This window comes from Camelus dromedarius, chromosome 2 (assembly GCF_036321535.1).
Source record: "Camelus dromedarius isolate mCamDro1 chromosome 2, mCamDro1.pat, whole genome shotgun sequence".
Taxonomy (NCBI): Eukaryota; Metazoa; Chordata; class Mammalia; order Artiodactyla; family Camelidae; genus Camelus; species Camelus dromedarius.
In genome coordinates this window covers 51468348-51488045 of record NC_087437.1, presented here as the reverse complement: position 1 = coordinate 51488045, position 19698 = coordinate 51468348, and the positions used below count along the sequence as shown (strand labels likewise).

The following is a 19698-nucleotide window of genomic DNA, read 5'->3' as shown; positions in this document are numbered from 1 at the left end:
TTATGTATTAATTTACAAGGACAGTATGGTCATGAAGATAACAACAAACATTAATGTCCAGTGTTGACAAAGATGGGGAATATGTGTGCTTTCATATATTGCTGGTGGCTTATTAACTGATAGAATCTTTTTGGCAATATGAATCAAAATGTATGTGCAGATATTCTTTGACCCAGAAAGTCTAATGCTAGGAAATTGTTCCATAACATAATCATTATCTATAGCATGTTTGTATCAAGTAGCTTTGGCTGCATAACAAACCTCCCTGAACTTCATGGATTAAAATAGCAAACATTTATTATTTTTCATTTTGAGTAGGTTGATGGGGTGGGGTCAGGGTCAACTGAGCAGGAGCTGAATGGCTTCTTTACATGTTTGGGCCTCAGCTGGGATGACTGAGCCCTGTGTGTATGTGATTTCTCCTTCCCCAGTAGGCTAGCCCAGGCTTCTTCATATGATGGTCTCAGGATTCCCAGCAATGAAAAATGGGGCAAGCCACAGTACATAGACACGTTTCAAGCCTCTGCTTGCATTATATTTGCTAATGTCCCTATTGAGCAAAGCAAGTCAGATGGCCAAGTCCAAATTCAGGGATGGAGAAACAGATTTTACTTCTTGATTGGAGGAACTACAAAATATTTGGGCCATTTTTCTCTTATGACATTTTTTTCATCACAGCATTGTCTATAATAACAACAAGAACAAATAAAAAAAATTGAAAGTGGGTATTCAATGGCCAAGAGTAGACGACTTGTTAAACAAATCAAGCATCCATACAATGGGATATAATGCAACATTTACAAGTGATGGAAAAGAGTTAATACTACTAGGAAATGTTCTCCATATAGAGTTAAGTAGGAAAGAAAAAGAATCACAAAATCTCACATTTGTGAAGCAAAAAAGTATAAAAGCATAGGTTACAAAAAAAGAGAGAGAGAGAGATTGGAAGGACATGCAACAAAATGTTAATATGAATATATCTAATGAAGAAGTTACTTATAACTTCTTTATGCTTTCCTGTATAATAGCTAACAATTCCATTGTCTAGCACTTCCCTAAGCACTTCCTGAGTTTTAGCTTATTTAATCCTCACAATGACCCCATAAGATAGATTCTACCAATATCATTTTCCTGTTTTACAGATGAGGAAACTAAGAAACAGGGAAGCTTAATAACATACCCAAAGTCATACATCAAGTAGAAGGCAGATCCTTGACTTGAATCTAAACTCCATGCTCCTAACTACTAATCCCCTTTCTAAGTCAACAGATTTGTCTGGGGCTAGAGGGTGATGTTTGGTAAATGGACTATGTCATTGGATTGAAACCTTTTTTAAAAAATCACTAAAATCACTATTTACAATAGCCAGGACATGGAAACAACCTAAATGTCCATCAACAGATGACTGGATAAAGAAGATGTGGTATATTTATACAATGGAATACTACTCAGCCATAAAAACCAACAACATAACACCATTTGCAGCAACATGGATGTCCCTGGAGAATGTCATTCTAAGTGAAGTAAGCCAGAAAGAGAAAGAAAAATACCATATGAGATCGCTCATATGTGGAATCTAAAAAAACAAGAACATAAATACAGAACAGAAACAGACTCATAGACATAGAATACAAACTTGTGGTTGCCAAAGGGGAGGGCGGTGGGAAGGGATAGACTGGGAGTTCAAAAAGTGTAGATACTGACAGGCATATGTAGAATAGATAAACAAGATTATAATGTATAGCACAGGGAAATATATACAAGATCTTGTGGTAGCTCACAGAGAAAAAAATGTGACAATGAATGTATGTATGTTCATGTATAACTGAAAAATTGTTCTCTACACTGGAATTTGATACATTGTAAAATGACTATAACTCAATAAAAAAGTTTTTAAAAATTGCTAAAATCTTTCTATTGCCAAAGTAATATACCCAGAAGTATATAGAACAAAAGATGAAATTCATCCTACTAGGATCCCAGTACCATCCTCAGAGATAACCATTAATAGCAGTTTGGTAGGTATCCTTCTGCTCTTTCTTTTACGTGCATTTACATCCCTAAATACACTGTGTGTGTGTGTGTGTGTGTAGGTATATATGCATATGTGTATACTTTTCTCAAACATATGAAATCATACTCTTCACTTGTTATTTGGTGACATTTTGGCACGCCTTATAAAGATCTTACTATGTCAGTCCACACAGATCTACTTCATTCTTTTTTTGTAATGTATCAGCCTCTGCTAAACAGAAGAGTCCCAGAAATACCCGCATGGTATGAGCTTCCTTTGAGTGGACAGGGTGGGAGCAAAAGGCCCCCAGAGAATTTAAGGAAGGAGAAATATGGTCATGAGAGATGTAAAAAGATGACCCCAAAGTGCTTGTAACCAATGTGTTTGCTTCCTAGGACTGCTATAAACAAAGTACCACAAACTGGGTGGCTTAAAACAACAAAAACTTATTCTCTAACAGTTTTGGAGGCCAGAAGTCCAAAATATAGGCTGGGCCATACTCCTTCAGAAGGCCCTAGGGAAGAATCCTTCCTTGCCTCTTCCATCTTCTTGTGGCTCCCAGCAATCCTAAGTGTTCCTTGGTCTGTAGCCACATCACTTCTACCTCTGCTTCCTCACAAGGCCTTCTCCTGTGTGTATGTCTTGTGCATCCTCTTCTTACAAAAACAGCAGTGATTGGATTTAGGGCCCATCCTAATCCAGTATGATCTCATCTTAATTTAACTAATTAACATCAGCAAAGATCCTGTTTCCAAATAAGGTCATACTCTGAGGTTCCAGGTGGACAGGAATTTTAGGGGGGAACCTGTTCAACCCACTACACAGGCCTACAATTTCCACTTGAATGAAAGGGCCATTAATATTCAGATGTCAAAAGGCATACTTTTCTCTTTAGAACATATGGCTATGTGTCAATTCCACTAGGTTTTGAGGGGCTTTCAAGAGAAATTCAAGGTATTCTCCCCAAAATCCCAACACACTTCTTTTCCTCTTAGCTGTGAAAATGAATTTTCGTCTCATGGGCAGGGATGCAGAACATCAGAATTTTAAGTAGAGGATTATAATTTTAAAAACTCTACCCATATTTTCACAACATAGTTGAAGCTTATGTATTACTGTGTCTTTACAATTCTGCACTTAGATCTTTTGCTTTAATCCTGATCCAGTGTGCACAGCAAGGACAGGAATAAGATTATTTAAGAAGTGAACCAAATGAATTCCAAGTTAAATTGTTCCTCCAGTCTCCTTCATTCTTGGGTGGAGAAAAGAGAATTGTTTCAATTCTGCACGTAGTGCTCTCTTCTTATTCTTGGCAAGAACCCTGATGGCCACTTTAACACGTTTGGTGAGGGGCAGCTCATTACCTCCCGAGACAACCTACTTCACCTCAGGACAAGTTCATTTACAGAACTGTCCTTACTGTAGGCTCTGTCATCTCTGGGCTTCACACTAAAACATGGGGGTTCAGAGAGGTATGCATATTATGCAAATGTACGAGGAAAAGATTGGAAGGATATATATGAAATGTTTTGTGTGAATTTCCTAAAATGTTACAAGTACAAATGAACTAATTAAAAAGAAACTGTAATTGTGGACTGTCAGCTCAAGGTCATGCAGAAAGTGGCAGAGCCTGGATTCGAACAAATCACTGGACAACCTCCCATAGAAATGGAATTTTCTGGACTCTCTCTTAGTGACCCTGGATTCCAGCCTTTCTTGTCTTTCCAGGTCTGGAGGCTCCTTTCACTGGCAGCTGGGCCTCCACCTCCAGCTTCTGCCCTCATCCCAGAGACTAGAATGCAACAGAGCAGGACTTGATAGGGATGGGTCCCTGGTCTGTAGTGTTGAGTGAGACTTGAAAAGAGGCATCCTCTCGCGTTCCCCATTCTGGTCCCTGAGAGCAGCCACCAGAGCATTCGTCATTTCGTGCCTGGGATTAACAACTGGGGAGTTTTGGAGCAAGGAGACCTAGCACCAGGCAGCCTCACCAGCTATGTAATTCAGAAGGAAGGAGGTAAAGCGCTTCAGGGACGGTGGGGAGCCCTCCACCTTGAATGTGGACTGAGCGCCCGGATGATTATTACCCTGAGCTCTGTCGTCAGTGTCGCCAAATATGAGGACCCCTACCCCGGTCCCCCAAGGCCAATGATTGCGCCAGAGCCCCTGCGCGCTAGCGAGCAAGTGACGAAGCCGCTGACGGCCGGAGCCGACGCGGGAGGAGGGTCGTCGGGGTGGGAAAGAGGGCTTGTTACCACCGGTGCAGCTAAAACTGTCACATGACCCTCCGCAACGAGGTGGTAGGGGGCGCCCTTTATCACTCCCCCTCTACCTCCTGACACACACCGGCGCACGCCGCGTCCTCAGGCGCTCCGGGCTTCCCCGCTTCACCTGCAGCCAGGGCGCCCCTCGCAACGCGGTCATTCATTTCTCTTACACCGCACGCGCAGCGCGGGCCTCGGGGACTGGGAGAACCGCAGGGCACCGTGGGCGCTTTGAGCTTGAGTTTCGGCTCCATTCTCTGTCTCTCCTAGGAGAGGTCTTGGTAACGCGCGGGTACCAGGCCTGACCCCCACCCCCGGCTTTGCAGCTGGCGCCGAAACTCGGGCTCAAAGCGTTCGCCGCGCCCTGCGGTTCTCCCAGCCCCTGAGGCTCCTATGTGTCACCGTGGAACATAGAGCCAAGCATGGAGACAGACACAGAAGGGGAGAGACACTTAAGAGACAGCCGTAGAGACCGCGACACAGAGTTATGGGCCACCGAGACACAGATACGGACGGACACATAGAGATAGACTGACAAGTGGGTAGGCAGAGACAGAAACAGGACAGTCAGAGAAATAGACTCCAGAGGAACAGTTTAAGACCCGAAGAGCAACCCTACACAAGAGCCCGCCAATGGCAGGGACAACAGTCACTGAGCTATTCCCGCGTCCTGCGGGTTCCCGCAGACCTCCCGCGGTATCCCGCAGACCTCCCGCGGTATCCGACCCTACCGCGCAGCGCTTCCAGTGTCCCCTCTTGCAATGTTGGCTCTGTTCCTGCCTTCTGGCCCTGACCCGCCCCTCAATTCCCAGTCCCCCCAGCTTGCCTCTCAGAGCCTCTGTGCCAGACTCTTCTGCCCCTAGGGTGCCAGGCTAGCTCCTGCCCTCCCCTAGTCCCGCTTCTCCCCGCTAGACCCTGCACGCGATGGCCCGTACCATTCGCCCTGCCGCGACTCCCGCCACTGTGCAGGACCCTCCCATTTCGCTCCTTTCCCTCCGCAGAGAACTGGGCGCGCTCCTGTCAGCACCCCCTCCCGCCCCGCCTCCCTCCCCTGGCCGGTGTCCGCCCCGCCTCCACCGCGCCCCGCCTGCCGCGCTCTGCGGCAGTCGGGCGCTCATCGTCATTCCGCTCTTGCCGCCGCCGCCACCCCCGCCCCCCGCCCCCCGCCCCCGCCCGGTCCCCGCCGCCGCCACCGCCGCCGCCGCCTGCCCAGCGGCCCGGGAGGCGGAGGCGCGGGGGAGGAGGCCCCGCTTGGCTCCGCAGCCCCGGATGCTGCATGACTTCATCCTTCCGCTGGCTCCCCTGCTGAGCTAGGGCCGGTCCGGCAGCTAGCCCGCCGCCCGCGCCCCGCCGCAGTCCCGCGCCCACCCCGCGCCCGCCATGTCCGAGATCCTGCCCTACAGTGAGGACAAGATGGGCCGCTTCGGCGCCGACTCCGAGGGCTCTGACCTCTCCTTCAGCTGCCGCCTACAGGACACCAACTCCTTCTTCGCGGGCAACCAAGCCAAGCGACCCCCCAAGCTGGGCCAGATTGGCCGAGCCAAGAGAGGTACGCGGCGGGGGCCCGGAGTCGTCACTTGACCCAGAAACCCTCCGCCGGGCGCCCCCCGGCTGCAGTTCCCCGCCAAGCGCCCGCAGCTCTTGCCGCAGACCAGCGCAGCCAGCCGCTCGCGGGCTGGGGCTTGAGGGGGGAGGGTCCCTGCTGCAGTGTTGTGTCCCCCTCTTCCCCTCTCCTGGGAACGCAGTGCCCCGGATTCGATGCTCACCACCTCTGGAAGTAGAGCCTTGGCACCCGGGCGAGGGGGAGGGGCTGGCCGGGGCATTTGGGGCTGCCTGAAACTGGGAACGTGGGGCGACAGGTCGCTTCTTCAGGATCAAACGCTGAGTCGGTGGATGCTACAGAAGAACCTTCGGGTGGGGAGGGATGTCCGATTGGAGAGTGGGCAGGGGGCCGGGGGTTCGGTTGTCCTGGCTGTTTGCATGGTGGGGGGTCTCTGATGGTGCCAGGATGGGAAGGGTTCAAGCCGCAAGAGGGTTAGATTGGGGAGAGGGCCGGAATAGATGGAGATTCTGTGTGAGGAGGGGGGTTCTGTTGAAGTGAGGGTAGACGGGGGGATCCCATAAGCAAACGCTTTCTGATCAGCTCAGATGGAGGAGAGCTCAGGCGGCGGGAGGATTTGGACTGGGAGATTGAACGGCTGGAGCCTTTGGAAGAGGGGCGTTCCTCCGCAAAGAGAGGAGGGGATCTGTGGGAACTGGGGTCAGCAATGGGTTGAGTCGGCAGGAGAGTTTGGATGGCGAGGCCACTGTGCCATGGGGGTCCGAGGGCGTCGCTGGGCCACAGGCAGTAGCTGAGCTGGGCGCGAGGACCGGGGGCCTATTCTCGCCGCCGCCCCCCAAGGCCGCGCGGCTGACGCGCTTTCTCCCTGCGCAGTGGTGATCGAGGATGACCGGATAGACGACGTGCTGAAGGGGATGGGGGAGAAGCCGCCGTCCGGAGTGTAGACGCGCCGGCTCAGGCGGCGGGCTCCGGGCCCAGCCACGCGGCGGCCAGGACCGCGGGCCGGCGATGCGGCTGCCGGCGCCCCCCGCCCCGGCCCAAGCGCCCGCGGGCGGGGGCTGCAGGGCCGCGCCGCCTCCGGGTCGTAGTCGCTGCCGCCGCCGCCAGGCACTCCGGAGCTGTCCGCTTCAGCACCACAGCGGCGGCGGTGGCGGCGGCGCGGATCGGCCCGGAGCCCGCCGCCGCGCTCATGCACTTTAGAACCTCGGGCCGCAGCCCCACCCCGCACACCGGAAAGGACACAGAGACCCGCGGCCCTCAGCCCCCGGCCCGCCCCTTCCCGCACGGCTCCCCTGCCCCGCCCCTCTCCGGCAGGTCTGGTCTGCAGAGCCGCTGCCGGCCGGTGTCGGACCTCGCGCGGCCAGGGATGTTTGGCTGCGTACTTGCATGAGCTTCCCACCCACCTGAGCCCAGCCCTCCAGGCCGCTCCTCACACCACCCCTGTCTGGCGTGACCCCAGCCTCAGCCTCTTTCTAAGGGACTTCCTCAGCACATTTGTATTTTTATATCCGACTCTTTGTTTACTGATTCCCCTCATGGTTCGTGCCCTCCCCCTATGGTCTCGGCCTCTCTCTTCTGCGCCTGGCAGATAGGACGGTGTTGGTGTTGAGGCTGGGATGAGACAAGCCCCCAACATGGTAACCAACCCCATGGCCGGTCTGTCCATGCCTGACCCCAGGTGGCTCTCTGGCAGACCCCTCCCCTCAAGGTATCACCTTCCAAGGGCCCAGGTCTGATTTTACCTTGGACTCCTGCGTCCTGCCCCTGGAAAGCCAAATGGGGACTGCTCTGCATCTTTGGATGACACCTGTGGCCCTGGAGATGTTCTCAACCCAGGGGTGTCCTTTGTAAATGTTCCTCCATCCTCACTGTACCAGGAGTGTGTGAATAAACACAGACCTCCCTGTGTGTGTGTTTGGCCACTGCTTTGGTCTGCTCAGGAGTCAGGCCCAAATAACTCCAATTCCTTTTGGGGAGGGGGCAGGTACTTGGGAATCTCAGGTGCATGTTAAAGGCAGAGAAGTGTTGTCAAGCAAACTCAGGCAGGCCAGCCTGGCCTAGGAACATCATTACAGTGTGACTTCCTTGGGTAAATAATACAACCTAAGCAGGATAGGTCACCAGAATTGTGGCTGGAACTGGGGTCAGAAGCATAAAACAATCTAGATTCAAAGTCTGTAGTCTCCTGTGGCTAAATCCAGGCTGGATGGGAGTCAGTAACAGGCTGCAGGGATGCAAGTTCCCAAGTCTGGCTGGCAGAAGAGTTGTGCTGAGCTTTGCCCCAGGGATGAATCACTGGTGGTTCAGTATGGTGGGGGAGGAAGTGGGGGAACCAAGGAGAGATCTGAGGAAGCCAGAAACCTGCGATTTGGGATCTAGTTTGACCTGGGCTGTATTTTTTTCATGTGGGGTTGCTTCCATCAGCTCTATCTTAGGAATGAGGCTCCTGGGATGTGAGCACCTTAGACCCAACCCTAAGCCCTGAGTCAGGAATTCCAAATACTTGAGCCCAGGACAGAAAGGCAGGGAGGGCTGGAGGACCATGCTTCTGGCCTCACAGTTGAATGGCACTGAGGAAGTCTTCATGATCTGAGTCCTGGAGGAAGCAGGGTGGAGTGGGAGGTTGAGGGGGTGAGAGGATCTGGGCCCCAAGGGCTAGCTGGGCCACACTGAGCTCTTTGCCCTTGTGCATGAGGTAGAAATGGAAGTGGAAACTGTTGCCATAGGTTGCATGCTTCAAGGACCAGCCATAACGGGCTTGGGCATAGTGTCTTGTCCGAAAGTGAGGGGCAGCAGAGGTCATTGAGATGAACCGGCCCCCATGGACCAGCACCCGGCTCACCTGCAAGGCAGATAGAGAAGCCACTGGTGAGGAGTCCATCTCCAGGTTCTCAAAGGTCAGTATTATTCCAGATGCCCTCCCACTGAAATCTCAGGTGCTACTCTACATCCAGTAGCTCAGGGCTTTGCATGGCAAAAGAATGAGGCTCCTCCACCCCTGGTGTTTCCATGGGGAAGGGCCATATTCTAGTCAGGTAGGAGCATGGGAGTGATGTCAAGTGCAGGGGGCACTACTTTCCTGTCAGCTGCTCACCCTCCCTGTCATGGGCTCCCACACCTCCCTATCTGGAACCTGGCTGCTACTTCATCTCTATGGCAATTCAGTAGTCAATCATCAGCCTCTGTGAACCTAGCCACTCCAGCCCCTATAATCTTGACCCAGATTAACCCTCCCCTTCCTTCAGGTAACCACAGTCCTGAGGGTGACCCACTACTTGCTCCAAACCATGTCTCCTTTTGGCTTCTGAGTTCTTCTAGTCTTCTGAAACCTCAACCCCTCATCTCCACGTCTTAATCTGCCCTCCTCCCTTGTTCCCTCACCTCACTCAGCACCTGGTCCACAGTGTGGACACCTTCAGAGGACACGGTCCAGGGATCCTGTTCTCCAGTCAGCAGGGCATCCAGGGTGCCCTTCTCGAGCACCACGTCAAAGGAGCCACTGGGGAAGTCCAGTGCCCGCACGTCCATGGTCTCCCAGCGCAGCTTGGGCACGTGGGCATAGCGAGCCCGCATGGCGGCCACCACTACTGATGAGTAATCCACACTGGTCACGTCAGGGAAGCCCGCAAGGAAAAGCTCATAGCTCAGGGCACTGCTTCCGCAGCCTGGGGTGAGAAGGGGTGGGTGGCAAAAGGGCTACATTAGCTTTGGTTTTTACCTTCCCTATTATCCATCCACTCCTGGCCTGCTTTCTCTCAGCCCAAACCCTCTCATACTGAGGGAGAAGCAGCATGGTACAGAAAAGAGCATGAGCCTTGGTGTCATACAGACCTGGGCATATATCCTGGCTCTATCATTCCTAGCTGTGTGGACTAGGGCAAGTTGTTTGCATACTAGGAACTTGGATTTCCTAGTCAGAAAAATGAAGATAACAATACCAAGACTATGTGCAGGATATAATGCACTAAACTTAAAAACTAAAATAGCTAGAAAGTAGCTGAAGGAGCACTAAACTTAGGAGTTCAAAGATCTAGGTCCTGACATCCCTAGACATCCCTGACATACTGCCAAGAAAGGTCATTCAACTCTGACCCTCAGTTTCCTCAAATTTATAATGGGGATAATATTGGCATTGTTAGGACCACAATATTATTAATAGGATAATATTAGTATTATCCTAATCCCTAACTTCTCAGAGATTCTCTGACAATATCAGCCCTGGTAAGACTTCATGTTAGGGGTTATTTTCTTACTTTGGCTTCCAAGGCAGAACTAACAAGGGAAAACTAAGTGGGGACACCCAGTGGAGCTGGTTCCTTGTAATTCCTTTGTGTATGAATGAGCACTACATATTGGGTTCTACTGATGAATAGAGTCCCCGGCCTCAAGGAGCTCATGCTCTGGTGAGAGGTAGAGATGTGTAATCAAGCAGTTGCCACATAATGTGGAGTGTTTCAATAGGGACAGGCTGTGGGAACACATAGGATATAGTCCCTGTCCCCACCTTAGGTGTGTTGGCCAACAGGTTCAGGGGAACTGACAACCAATCAGTGTTGAAGAATCATAACACCCTGGTGAGAAGTGCCTAGAAAGCAGTCCCAAAGGGGTTGAAGTTAGAGGGGTGGATGTGGACCTATGGCCCAGTGGGCATGGATTCCTTCAAAGATCTGTTGGTCTCTTCCAGGCCCTCTTGTGGTCAGTATCAGCCTGAGAACAGGCCTGGTTGACAGCTCTTGGTGGCCTCAAATGGGGATCCCCAGCTCCTGGGATTAGATTGCCTTTAATCCCCATTTGCCTCTCTAAGAGGATCACAGGATCAGCTGTTGGTATAGCCCTAATCTAGCAAGTGAAGCTTGGTACCCGAACAGGGCACCCAGAGGCTGCGGGCTGGTCCTCTGCTGACCCCGAGGTTCCTCCTCAGGCCCTGGGGCTCAGGAAGAGTAATATCTCATCTTGGAAAACCCAAAGTGTGCTTCCCAACACTGCAATCACAACAGGCTCTGGGATAGGGGATAAGAGTGGCTGAACAGGAGACCATAACTCAGTTCAGGCTGAAATCCCACTGTGTTCTTTGACCCACAATGCCTTCACCACACAACACCTGACCTCACATGCCTGTAGAGCTCTGCCTAACTGTGGACAAACCCAAATTTCCTTCCTTTGTTCCCCTTGGTACAGGAAAGCTATCTTCCAAGACAACTTCATTAATGATGAACGGAAAATAGAACTTGACCACAGGGCAAGTTATGCCTACAAAACAGTGAATTCAGATCCTGCTGCCTCAGTGATTGGGGGCTAACAACTAAGATGGGGCTTGGAAAGGCTACTTCTTCCCTAGGTGGGGCCTTATAAAAGCAGAACCCTGGAAAATTGAGCCCGATCCAAGAACCCAACATATGGGAGCCCAGGGCAATGAGGATACTCTCTCAACACCAAGAGACTGAGATTTAAGCCAGAATACCAACTCGATAATTTATAATAGGAAAACAACAGCCATCATGGGGTCTGGACAGTCAATCCTCTGGTCAGTCCCTTCTGTCTCTATAGGAAATACATAGTGAAGTCAAATTATAATCAGAAGATTATACAGAGCATGGAGTCAAGTAAGGAGAGAGAACCAGAGAAGTATAATGACAGCAAGGTTGGGACAGCCACATACACTCATCTACCATGAGGAATCTAGCCCTAGGGACCAGAAACATAAGTCCTCAGGCAGGGCACTCTTTCTTGGAGCAGTCCTGTAGAAAGTGCCTCTCTGACTCCCATTTTCAATAATACTAATGATAGCTAACAGTCTTTGAACACTGGATCCTATGTTAAGTACTTTATAAAGATTATCTCAGTTTTTTTCACAGTAGCTCCATTCAGAAGATACTATTACAACAGCCATTACCATTTTCTAGTTGTAACAGAAACTGTATAGCCTGCAAAGCTTAAAATATTTACTATTTGGCCATTTTCAGAAAAAGTGTACTGATCTCTAACCTAGAGTAGGTCTCATAATACTAACCTCTAACCTCTAGGGGTTGTCATGAGGATTAAATAAGTTGGAAAAGGCCCACCACATTCCTTAGCATCTATGAGGAGTTCAATTTGTTCGTTTAGATGAAATGTAACATAGGATACTCCGCAAGCTGTGGACCCTGTTCTTAGATCTTGGGAATCCTGCTTGGAAAGTTTTTCTTTTTGATTTTTAGACGTTTTCTCTCCTCTGTCCAGAAAAGGATACCTCCTAGTCAAGCAGGTTTTAAGAGAGTGTTACTCTGCCAGTCACCAGCATGAGAATCAGCCTGTGGGCTTGTTGAAAATACAGACCCCTCGGACCCACTTGAGACCATCCCTGGAATTAGAAACTCAGGGTGGGGTCTAGCTTTCCAGGTTATTCTGATGAACAGTAAAGCTTGAAAACCATAGATTTACAGTAAGTCTATAAGTAAATGCAATGGCTTAAAAGCACAGAATTCAAGAGTTTTTAACCTCTGGGGGAAAGAAGTTTAGGGGACCACACAGAAAACCTTGAATACTCAAGGATTTTTATTTTGTCAGGCATTTTTCTAGATATCTTTCATACTCACTCATATTAAAACCCCAATAAATAAGTATGTACTAATTTCCCCCCCAAAACTGAGAAAATGGAGGCAAAGAAACTTAAGTATTTTGTCAAGGATTCCACACCTAAGATTCCATGATTTTGCCCGTGATTCCACAACTAAGATGACATGTGACAAGATTCCAACAGAATTCCCTGCCTCCAGGGTCCCAGTTCTTAAGGACTAGGTTATACTTCTAGTCCTAGGGATGTTCTATTTCTCAAACTGAGTAGAGAAGACACATACATTCGAGTTATTATTTATACTTTACATATATACTATATTCTAACCTCATATATGTGAAATATTTCACTTAAATATACACGTGCTTTAAAAAATACCAAAATAAAAACTATAATTGGAAGGAAACCCATTGTGTAATCAAACTTCACTAGAGCCCCCAAGGTTGGCAGTGGGAGAGAACCCCAAGGAGAGGGGCAGCTGGACCTCTCAGAGCTCCACCTTACATCCCAGTACTTGTTCCTCTTGGGAAATCACTTCAATCTCCCCTCAGAGGGCGCTGTCCTCACCCTCACTGAACACGGGAAGGCGAGGGGGTGGAGGGAAGAGGGGAGGCATGAGACCAAGTTTCTGATAGAGCTGAGAGAATGAAGAGATAACTCTCTAGGTGACGATGGCTCCTAGTGCCCAGCGGCGCAGACAGAAAAGCGCTAGGCATTGCGCTTGAGGTGCCTGCACGTGCCTTATCTAACTTGAGTTTGCAGCTCCATTTCTAGAAGTGAATCCGAGGCTCGGAACGAGTTCACAACTTGCCTAAGTCATACAGCCAACTAGCGCTGGGACTTGAATTAGGTCCTCTTAGCTCTCCAGTGCTTAAGTCAGCCTCCCCACGGTCCAGAACGGGGTCATGGGTCACCTCACTCAGATTCAGAGAGTCTTTCTCCCGGGGGTCCCCGGACTAAGAATCTCGTGGTTCCTGTTTACCTTGGCTAAATACTGCCATGATTCTGGAGGTACTGGATCTTGACTTCTGACTGAGGCGTCCTCTGAGAGGAGCAGGTAGAAGTGAGGGGCGGGGCCGGTACAGCCAGCTCTACCTGGGCTGGACTACCCCGGGACTACCCACCTAGCACAAGGATACGGTCTTCGGGTAGCAGCTCAGGCTCTAGGAGGTCACGGAAAGAGGAGAAGTCCCCGAACCACTCGTAGGGGGCAGAGTCGGCAGCGCACCGGTAGCGCTGGTCCCAGTACTGGACCTCGCGGTACCAGCAATTATTCTCTGGTAACTCAGGAAGGGGCGCCGAGAGGCCTGGAGAGGCCATGCTGGCAGTGCCGGACCTGCAGAGCGGCAGACTCCACCTCTGGGTGGGACTTGTCACCCATATGTAGCCAATCGGAATAGTGGCATGTAAGAGGCGTGGCCCCTGTGTCTCCACCCAGCACCCGCAGTTGCTCAACAGAAACACGTGGAACTTCCGTCCTCTGCTAAACGCGCTTGGAAGAATCCTCCGGGTGGGAAAACCATATCGTTCAGACTCTGAATCCTCCGGCTGCACTGCTCACTAACTTTTGAGAACTACACTCATGGTGTCAGACTCACTCGAGTTCGTCACTGTTCTCATATTTTCAATCTGACTGGCTCCTTCCCTTTATAAGTCTGAAAGTTAATGAAAAATTAATTTCTTCCCAGTTTTGAGCACCCAGAAGTCTCTGAAGTGTGGCGGGAGTAGCGCGGACACAGGTCTTGCTTTCCGGGAAAGACTGGGATGAACACAGATTATTACCAACCACAGGCGAAGTGTTTTATGCTGGGCGAGGAAGGGGAGGAGAGACAGGGCGCCCCCAGGAATGTTACTTTTCTGGGCAAACGCTGGATCCATATTAGCGCTTGTGTGACCAGGGGTAAGTATGTACTGTGGAGTAAGACTATTCCTGCTCGTATGGAGCGTGCAGTCCATCAGGAGAGACAGATATAGAAGAAGTACATTTTAGTGGAGTAAATAAGCACTCTGCAACTCCAGTCAGCTCTCAGTCCTTTGGGACATGCGGCGCGGGGAGCGGAACCTAAGTGCCGAAGTGTCGGGATTCCCGGGGTAGCGGTCCCACACCGGCGGCGCACCGTCAAGATGGCGGCGGGCTTGAGGAAACGCGGCCGGCCGGGTCCCGCAATCCGGGCGGCGGGACTCTGCGGGCAATGGCTACGGCGCGCCTGGCAAGAGCGGCGCCTCCTGTTGCTGGAGCCGCGCTACACGCTGCTGGTGGCGGCCTGCCTCTGCCTGGCGGAGGTGGGCATCACCTTCTGGGTCATTCACAGGGTGGCATGTGAGTGCGCCGAGGGGGAGGGGAAGGAGGGAGGGGGACCGAACCCCCGACTCAAACTGGAACCCAGATTCGGAGCGCAAACTTAGACCCCTGATCCACTCAGTCATCAATTGCAGACCTGTATCTTTTAACCAAGTCCCAAGCCTGCTGTACAGAAAACCAAACCGGATTTTAATTCCTTCCAGAAAACCTGGGTCCGAGTTAATGTCCTGCTGCTCCTGCTGCTTGTGTCTGTGGCTTTGGACACGTCACTTCCCTTGTTTGGTCTCAGTCTTCTTATCTGTTCAATTCTACTCTCTCTAAGTCTCTTCTCAGCCATGGCACTTTGTGACGGTTGAGTCTGGCATTATTGGTGGCTCCTTTCCACGCTGAAAACATTGGGCTTAAGGCTTTCTTGATAAAGGCGGTTAATTCAATACATACTTATCGTGTGCTTATTATATGGTTAACACTATGCTAAGTGTCAAGGGTATAGTGGCGAAAAAGATAGACACATCTCCTGCTTAGGTGTGTGGGCCTGGACAAAGATCAGTTAGCAGAAAATTGCAGAGTATCATTATCATGATAGTAGTAAGACTATAAAGGGTGCTATAAAGAACACAGAAGGTCACTTAAGTCAATCTTGAGGAGTCAGAAAATGCTTCCTAGAGTTCCCCCTTGAAAGGTGAGAGCTAGTTAAGGAAAGAGAGAAGTGGGGAGGGGAAAGAATGCTCTAGGCAGAGAGAGCCCTGTATCAGAAAGCTCCGATCAAAAGAGAAAGTCTCGTTTCTTTGAGAAACTGAAATAATTTTTTAGAGCTGGAACATAGAAATCAAGTGAGGGTAGTAGTGAAAGATTGCAGAAATTGAGACTAGGTTATGAATGACTCTGTAAGCAGTGTTAAGGAGATAGTTAGCATGGTGGTTAAGAATTTGGGACCCCATGAGTTCCAGTCTCAACTCTGCCCTTCCTATCTCACCAATCTTGAGCTGGTCACTTAACCTCGTTAACTCATAATTTCCTTTTCTAAAGAAGAGAATAATAGAATTTTGTCTCTATCTTAAGAGCCCTGAGGAATTGAAGGGTTTTAAGCAGAGAAACTGATATTTCTATTATAGGAAGAGCTCTCTGGCTGCAGGGTGGAAAATATATTGTGGTAGGGTGAAAGTGGAAACTGGGAGCCTAATTAGGAAGTTGTTGCATCATTGAGGCTAGAGATTGTGTGAGGCCCAAATTAGAGTGTGTGATTCCAGAGAAGGATGAAATAGTAGAGATATTTAGAATGAAGAATAGGCAGGACTTGATGACTAGGGGTTGGAAATGAAAGAAAAGGACATAGATGTTTCCCAGGTTTGTGATCTGGGCAGCTGAAGGCTAATGGTGCCATTCATGGAACCCAGGAATGGAAGTAGATTTGGAGTGGAAGGTTTCAGTTCCATTACAGACATGTTTGAGTTTGAGATACCTGGATTCACCCGGAGAATGTCAGATAGGCAGTTAGGTAAGGGATTGTGATAGAAGTCCTGAGAATGAGCTAGAACTCTGTGCTTTGATGGGCTGGGGCAGATACATTTTGAACTTGGAAATAACCACACCATCCTGTCCTTTTCCAGATACAGAAATTGATTGGAAGGCCTACATGGCTGAGGTAGAGGGCGTCATCAACGGTACCTATGACTATACTCAGCTGCAGGGTGACACTGGACCTCTTGTGTGAGTGGGGATAGGAGGTTCAGCGAGGATGTGAGGGGCTGACCAGATGCCAGCCTGGATAGCTTGACCCAGACTCAAATTCCTTCTCTTTCAGATACCCAGCTGGCTTTGTGTACATCTTTATGGGGCTATACTATGCCACTGGCCGGGGCACTGACATCCGTACGGCCCAACACATCTTTGCTGTGCTCTACCTGGCCACCTTGCTGCTTGTCTTCTTGATTTACCACCAGACCTGCAAGGTGAGTCCTTGCTGCCAAGACCAGGGAGCTCCAAATGGGGAGGGCTAGGGAGTGGGGATGGCTGAGGGCTGGTGAGCTAACCGTATTCCCCACTGTGCCCATCTTTCAGGTACCTCCCTTCGTCTTTTTCTTCATGTGCTGTGCCTCATACCGTGTCCACTCCATCTTTGTGCTGCGGCTCTTCAATGACCCAGTGGCCATGGCGCTGCTCTTCCTCAGTATCAACCTACTGCTGGCCCAGCGCTGGGGCTGGGGCTGCTGCTGTTTCAGGTCAAACACCCCTCCTTTCTGGCCCCCTCTCTCACTTTATGTATTTCTATCACTTTCTCCCCAATTTTCTGTAACAGAGTAAGTAAGGGAGTGGGTCAGTTAGGGCCACACTAGGCAAGTCCAGGAGCTATAGAAAGTCTTCAGCCCCAGGCCCCAACACACACACACCCTCTTCCCATCCCATTCCTTCCAGACAGCATGTGTTGTTAGAGTTGGTCATTGCATTCTAAATACTCAGTATGTTTGCTCACTCAATCTGAATGTAGAGACAAAGTATCAGCTTCCTATTCCCAGCCTCCCTCTAGTCTGCCTTATCCTCCCTCCAGCAGTTCTTAGTGTGGGCCCCACCCTGGATCTTGCTGTCAGGGGAGTGGAAGAGTTGCTGTGGTGATGGTGGGGGGTTCATCTTTGGGTGGGGTGCATGGCCCTGGAGCTGATCTCCACCCTTCCTCTCCCCTACCCACCCCAGCCTGGCAGTCTCTGTGAAGATGAACGTGTTACTCTTCGCCCCTGGGTTATTATTCCTTCTACTCACGCAATTTGGTCTCCGTGGGGCCATCCCCAAGCTGGGCATCTGTGCTGTCCTTCAGGTATTCCCTCCTTACCCCTTCCCCTTTCTAATGAAGGGGAGGCCACTCTGTCTGGCCTCCTTTCATCCTTGAGACTTCTCAAAGTCAAGAGTCAGAGTTTTGGAATTGATTCTGGGCTGGGCAGCCACTGCCTCTGGGTTTTGGTTTCTTTAGCTATAAAACAAGGACATTGAACTAGATGGTCTCTGAGAGCCTTTCTGGCTCTGCTCATTTATGACTTGGTGAATCCAAACTTAAAGCACTGTTATTACCTGCTTCCTTGGCTTGTTTGGCCCAAGGCTCTGGCCTGGGGGTGGACTGGCTTTCCTGCTATTCGTAGTGGGAATTAGGGAAACTCTGAGACTTATACCCTGTTCCCACTTCTCCCGGTGATTGGCATGAGGCTAGGGGTGAGCCTGGACATCTCTACTGATATCACATCCATCCTCAGGTGGTGCTGGGACTACCCTTCCTCCTGGAGAACCCTGTTGGCTACGTATCCCGCTCTTTTGACTTTGGCCGCCAGTTTTTATTCCGCTGGACAGTGAACTGGCGCTTCCTCCCCGAGGCCTTCTTCCTGCATCGTGCCTTCCATCTGGCACTTTTGACCGCCCACCTCACCCTGCTGTTGCTTTTTGCCCTCTGTAGGTGGCACAGGTGAGAAAGGGGAGCAGTGCCATGGGCAGAGGTGAGGGAAGCAGTGAAGGGCCTTGGCTTTAGGGGCTCCTTAGGGGAGATGTTGAGCTCATGGGGTGTGCTTAGAGCTTGGCCCGTGATGGGGGCTTGATAAATGTCTCAATGGTTTCTCCCCAGGACAGGGGAAAGTATCCTGTCACTGCTGAAGGATCCCTCTAAAAGGAAGGTTCCACCCCAGCCCCTCACGCCCAATCATATCCTTTAAATCATGGGAAGGTAAGTTGCCCTCTGCAGGTACAGACGGGGTCCTAGTCAGCTAGCCCTGGATGGCTGGTGATCTGGGGGAGGGAAAAGGAGGTGTCAGTAATAGCTGCAGGGGCAATTTATAGAGCTCCTGCTCTTTACCAAACACTATATTAAGCACATTTTACTCTTAATTCTAAATATTATTAGTTACCATGTAAGTGCTCACCCTCTGTCTGGTGCTGTCCTAAGAGATTTATATGCATTGTAACATTTAAAGCTCACAGATCCTGAGATAGGGAGTTATTTTTATTATCCTCATTTTGCAGGTGGCAAAGTAAATGCTTTCTATAAGAGGTTAAGTAATATGCCAAAGTCATACAACTAGTAAGTTATGGGCTCACTAGGCCTTATGCCTGTAGGTATTACTGTCTCCACGTAATTGAGGAACAGGTCAAGAGAAGTTAAGAAAGTTGCCCAAAGGTATGCATCTAGGAACAGCAGAGCTGCGGGGCTATCTGACCCGAAAAAACTATTGCCCCTCTGCTTCGAATCCTCCCTACCCGTTCTGTACCTGCCCTTGGCCTTGACCACCGCCTACAGATTGTTTCTACCCTCTTCACCTCCAACTTCATTGGCATCTGCTTCAGCCGCTCCCTTCACTACCAGTTCTACGTCTGGTATTTCCACACACTGCCCTACCTCCTGTGGGCCACACCTGCACGCTGGCTTACACACCTGCTCAGGTACTGGCTGGGACAACCTGGGGGAGTGGGAAGGGCCAGGGAGCTCCTCATCCCAAGACTGTGACCAAGGAGGGGCAGAGGGTGAGCTGAAGGGCTGCAGGCCTAGAAACTGGACAAGACCTGGAGGTTATTTCTCATCTCCAGGTTGCTGGTGCTGGGACTCATTGAGCTCTCCTGGAACACGTACCCATCCACGTCCTGCAGCTCTGCTGCCCTGCATGTGTGCCATGCTGTCATCCTGCTGCAGCTCTGGCTGGGCCCCCAGCCTTTCCCCAAGACCACCCAGCACAGCAAGAAGGCCCAATGAGATCCACCTTTTCCCCTCCAGTCCATTCTCAGGACCCTGGATGGGGATGGACTCTGCCCTTCCCAATAAACCTTACAAAGTCCACTTCTGTACAGACCAAGCTGTGAGGGGCAGGCACGTTGCAGATAAAGAACTCATACAGTTCTAAGAGGCACTTTATTGCATAGGATTGTGGGACTGTGGCTCTCTCCCCTTCCACTGCACTGCACAGAGCTCAGAAGGGACATGGGATGGGAGAAGCGGGAGAGAGCACAGGCAGGCACTTTCTGTGGGGGCAAGAGGAT

The 19698-nt window shown here is 50.4% G+C and overlaps 3 protein-coding genes across 6 annotated transcripts in view; 2 read left to right on the top strand and 1 right to left on the bottom strand.

Annotated features, from left to right (window-relative positions):
• Nucleotides 1-13729, bottom strand: part of ECE2 (endothelin converting enzyme 2) — a 30140-nt gene extending 16411 nt beyond the window's left edge. The window contains exons 1-3 of one of the 2 annotated variants that reach the window (XM_010976195.3): nucleotides 13514-13729; nucleotides 9218-9501; nucleotides 8211-8678 (exon numbers count right to left, since the gene is read on the bottom strand). In XM_010976195.3, the coding sequence (XP_010974497.1) occupies nucleotides 8391-8678; nucleotides 9218-9501; nucleotides 13514-13709 (768 nt within the window). In that variant the 5' untranslated portion in view covers nucleotides 13710-13729 and the 3' untranslated portion in view covers nucleotides 8211-8390. Of the gene's footprint in view, nucleotides 1-8210; nucleotides 8679-9217; nucleotides 9502-13513 lie in introns of those variants that run through there. The other variant, XM_010976196.3, reaches the window with a different exon arrangement.
• Nucleotides 5489-7746, top strand: CAMK2N2 (calcium/calmodulin dependent protein kinase II inhibitor 2). The gene is made up of 2 exons (XM_010976197.3): nucleotides 5489-5824; nucleotides 6710-7746. Exons 1-2 carry the CDS (start codon nucleotides 5656-5658, stop codon nucleotides 6778-6780), a joined length of 240 nt encoding a protein of 79 aa, XP_010974499.3. The 5' UTR covers nucleotides 5489-5655; the 3' UTR covers nucleotides 6781-7746.
• A 769-nt stretch (nucleotides 13730-14498) lies between the features above and the next one.
• On the top strand, nucleotides 14499-19562 carry ALG3 (ALG3 alpha-1,3- mannosyltransferase). 3 transcript variants are annotated; one of them, XM_064493333.1, is made up of 9 exons: nucleotides 14499-14709; nucleotides 16302-16401; nucleotides 16496-16643; nucleotides 16753-16913; nucleotides 17383-17503; nucleotides 17934-18139; nucleotides 18296-18373; nucleotides 18964-19107; nucleotides 19252-19562. In XM_064493333.1, the coding sequence occupies exons 1-9, from the start codon at nucleotides 14514-14516 to the stop codon at nucleotides 19412-19414; spliced, it is 1317 nt and encodes a 438-aa protein (XP_064349403.1). In that variant the 5' UTR covers nucleotides 14499-14513; the 3' UTR covers nucleotides 19415-19562. The 3 variants fall into 3 exon arrangements, with proteins under 3 accessions (XP_064349403.1, XP_064349408.1, XP_064349405.1); XM_064493338.1 differs by having other exon boundaries at nucleotides 18296-18374; nucleotides 18967-19107; XM_064493335.1 differs by having other exon boundaries at nucleotides 14508-14672.
• Nucleotides 19563-19698: the final 136 nt, after the last annotated feature.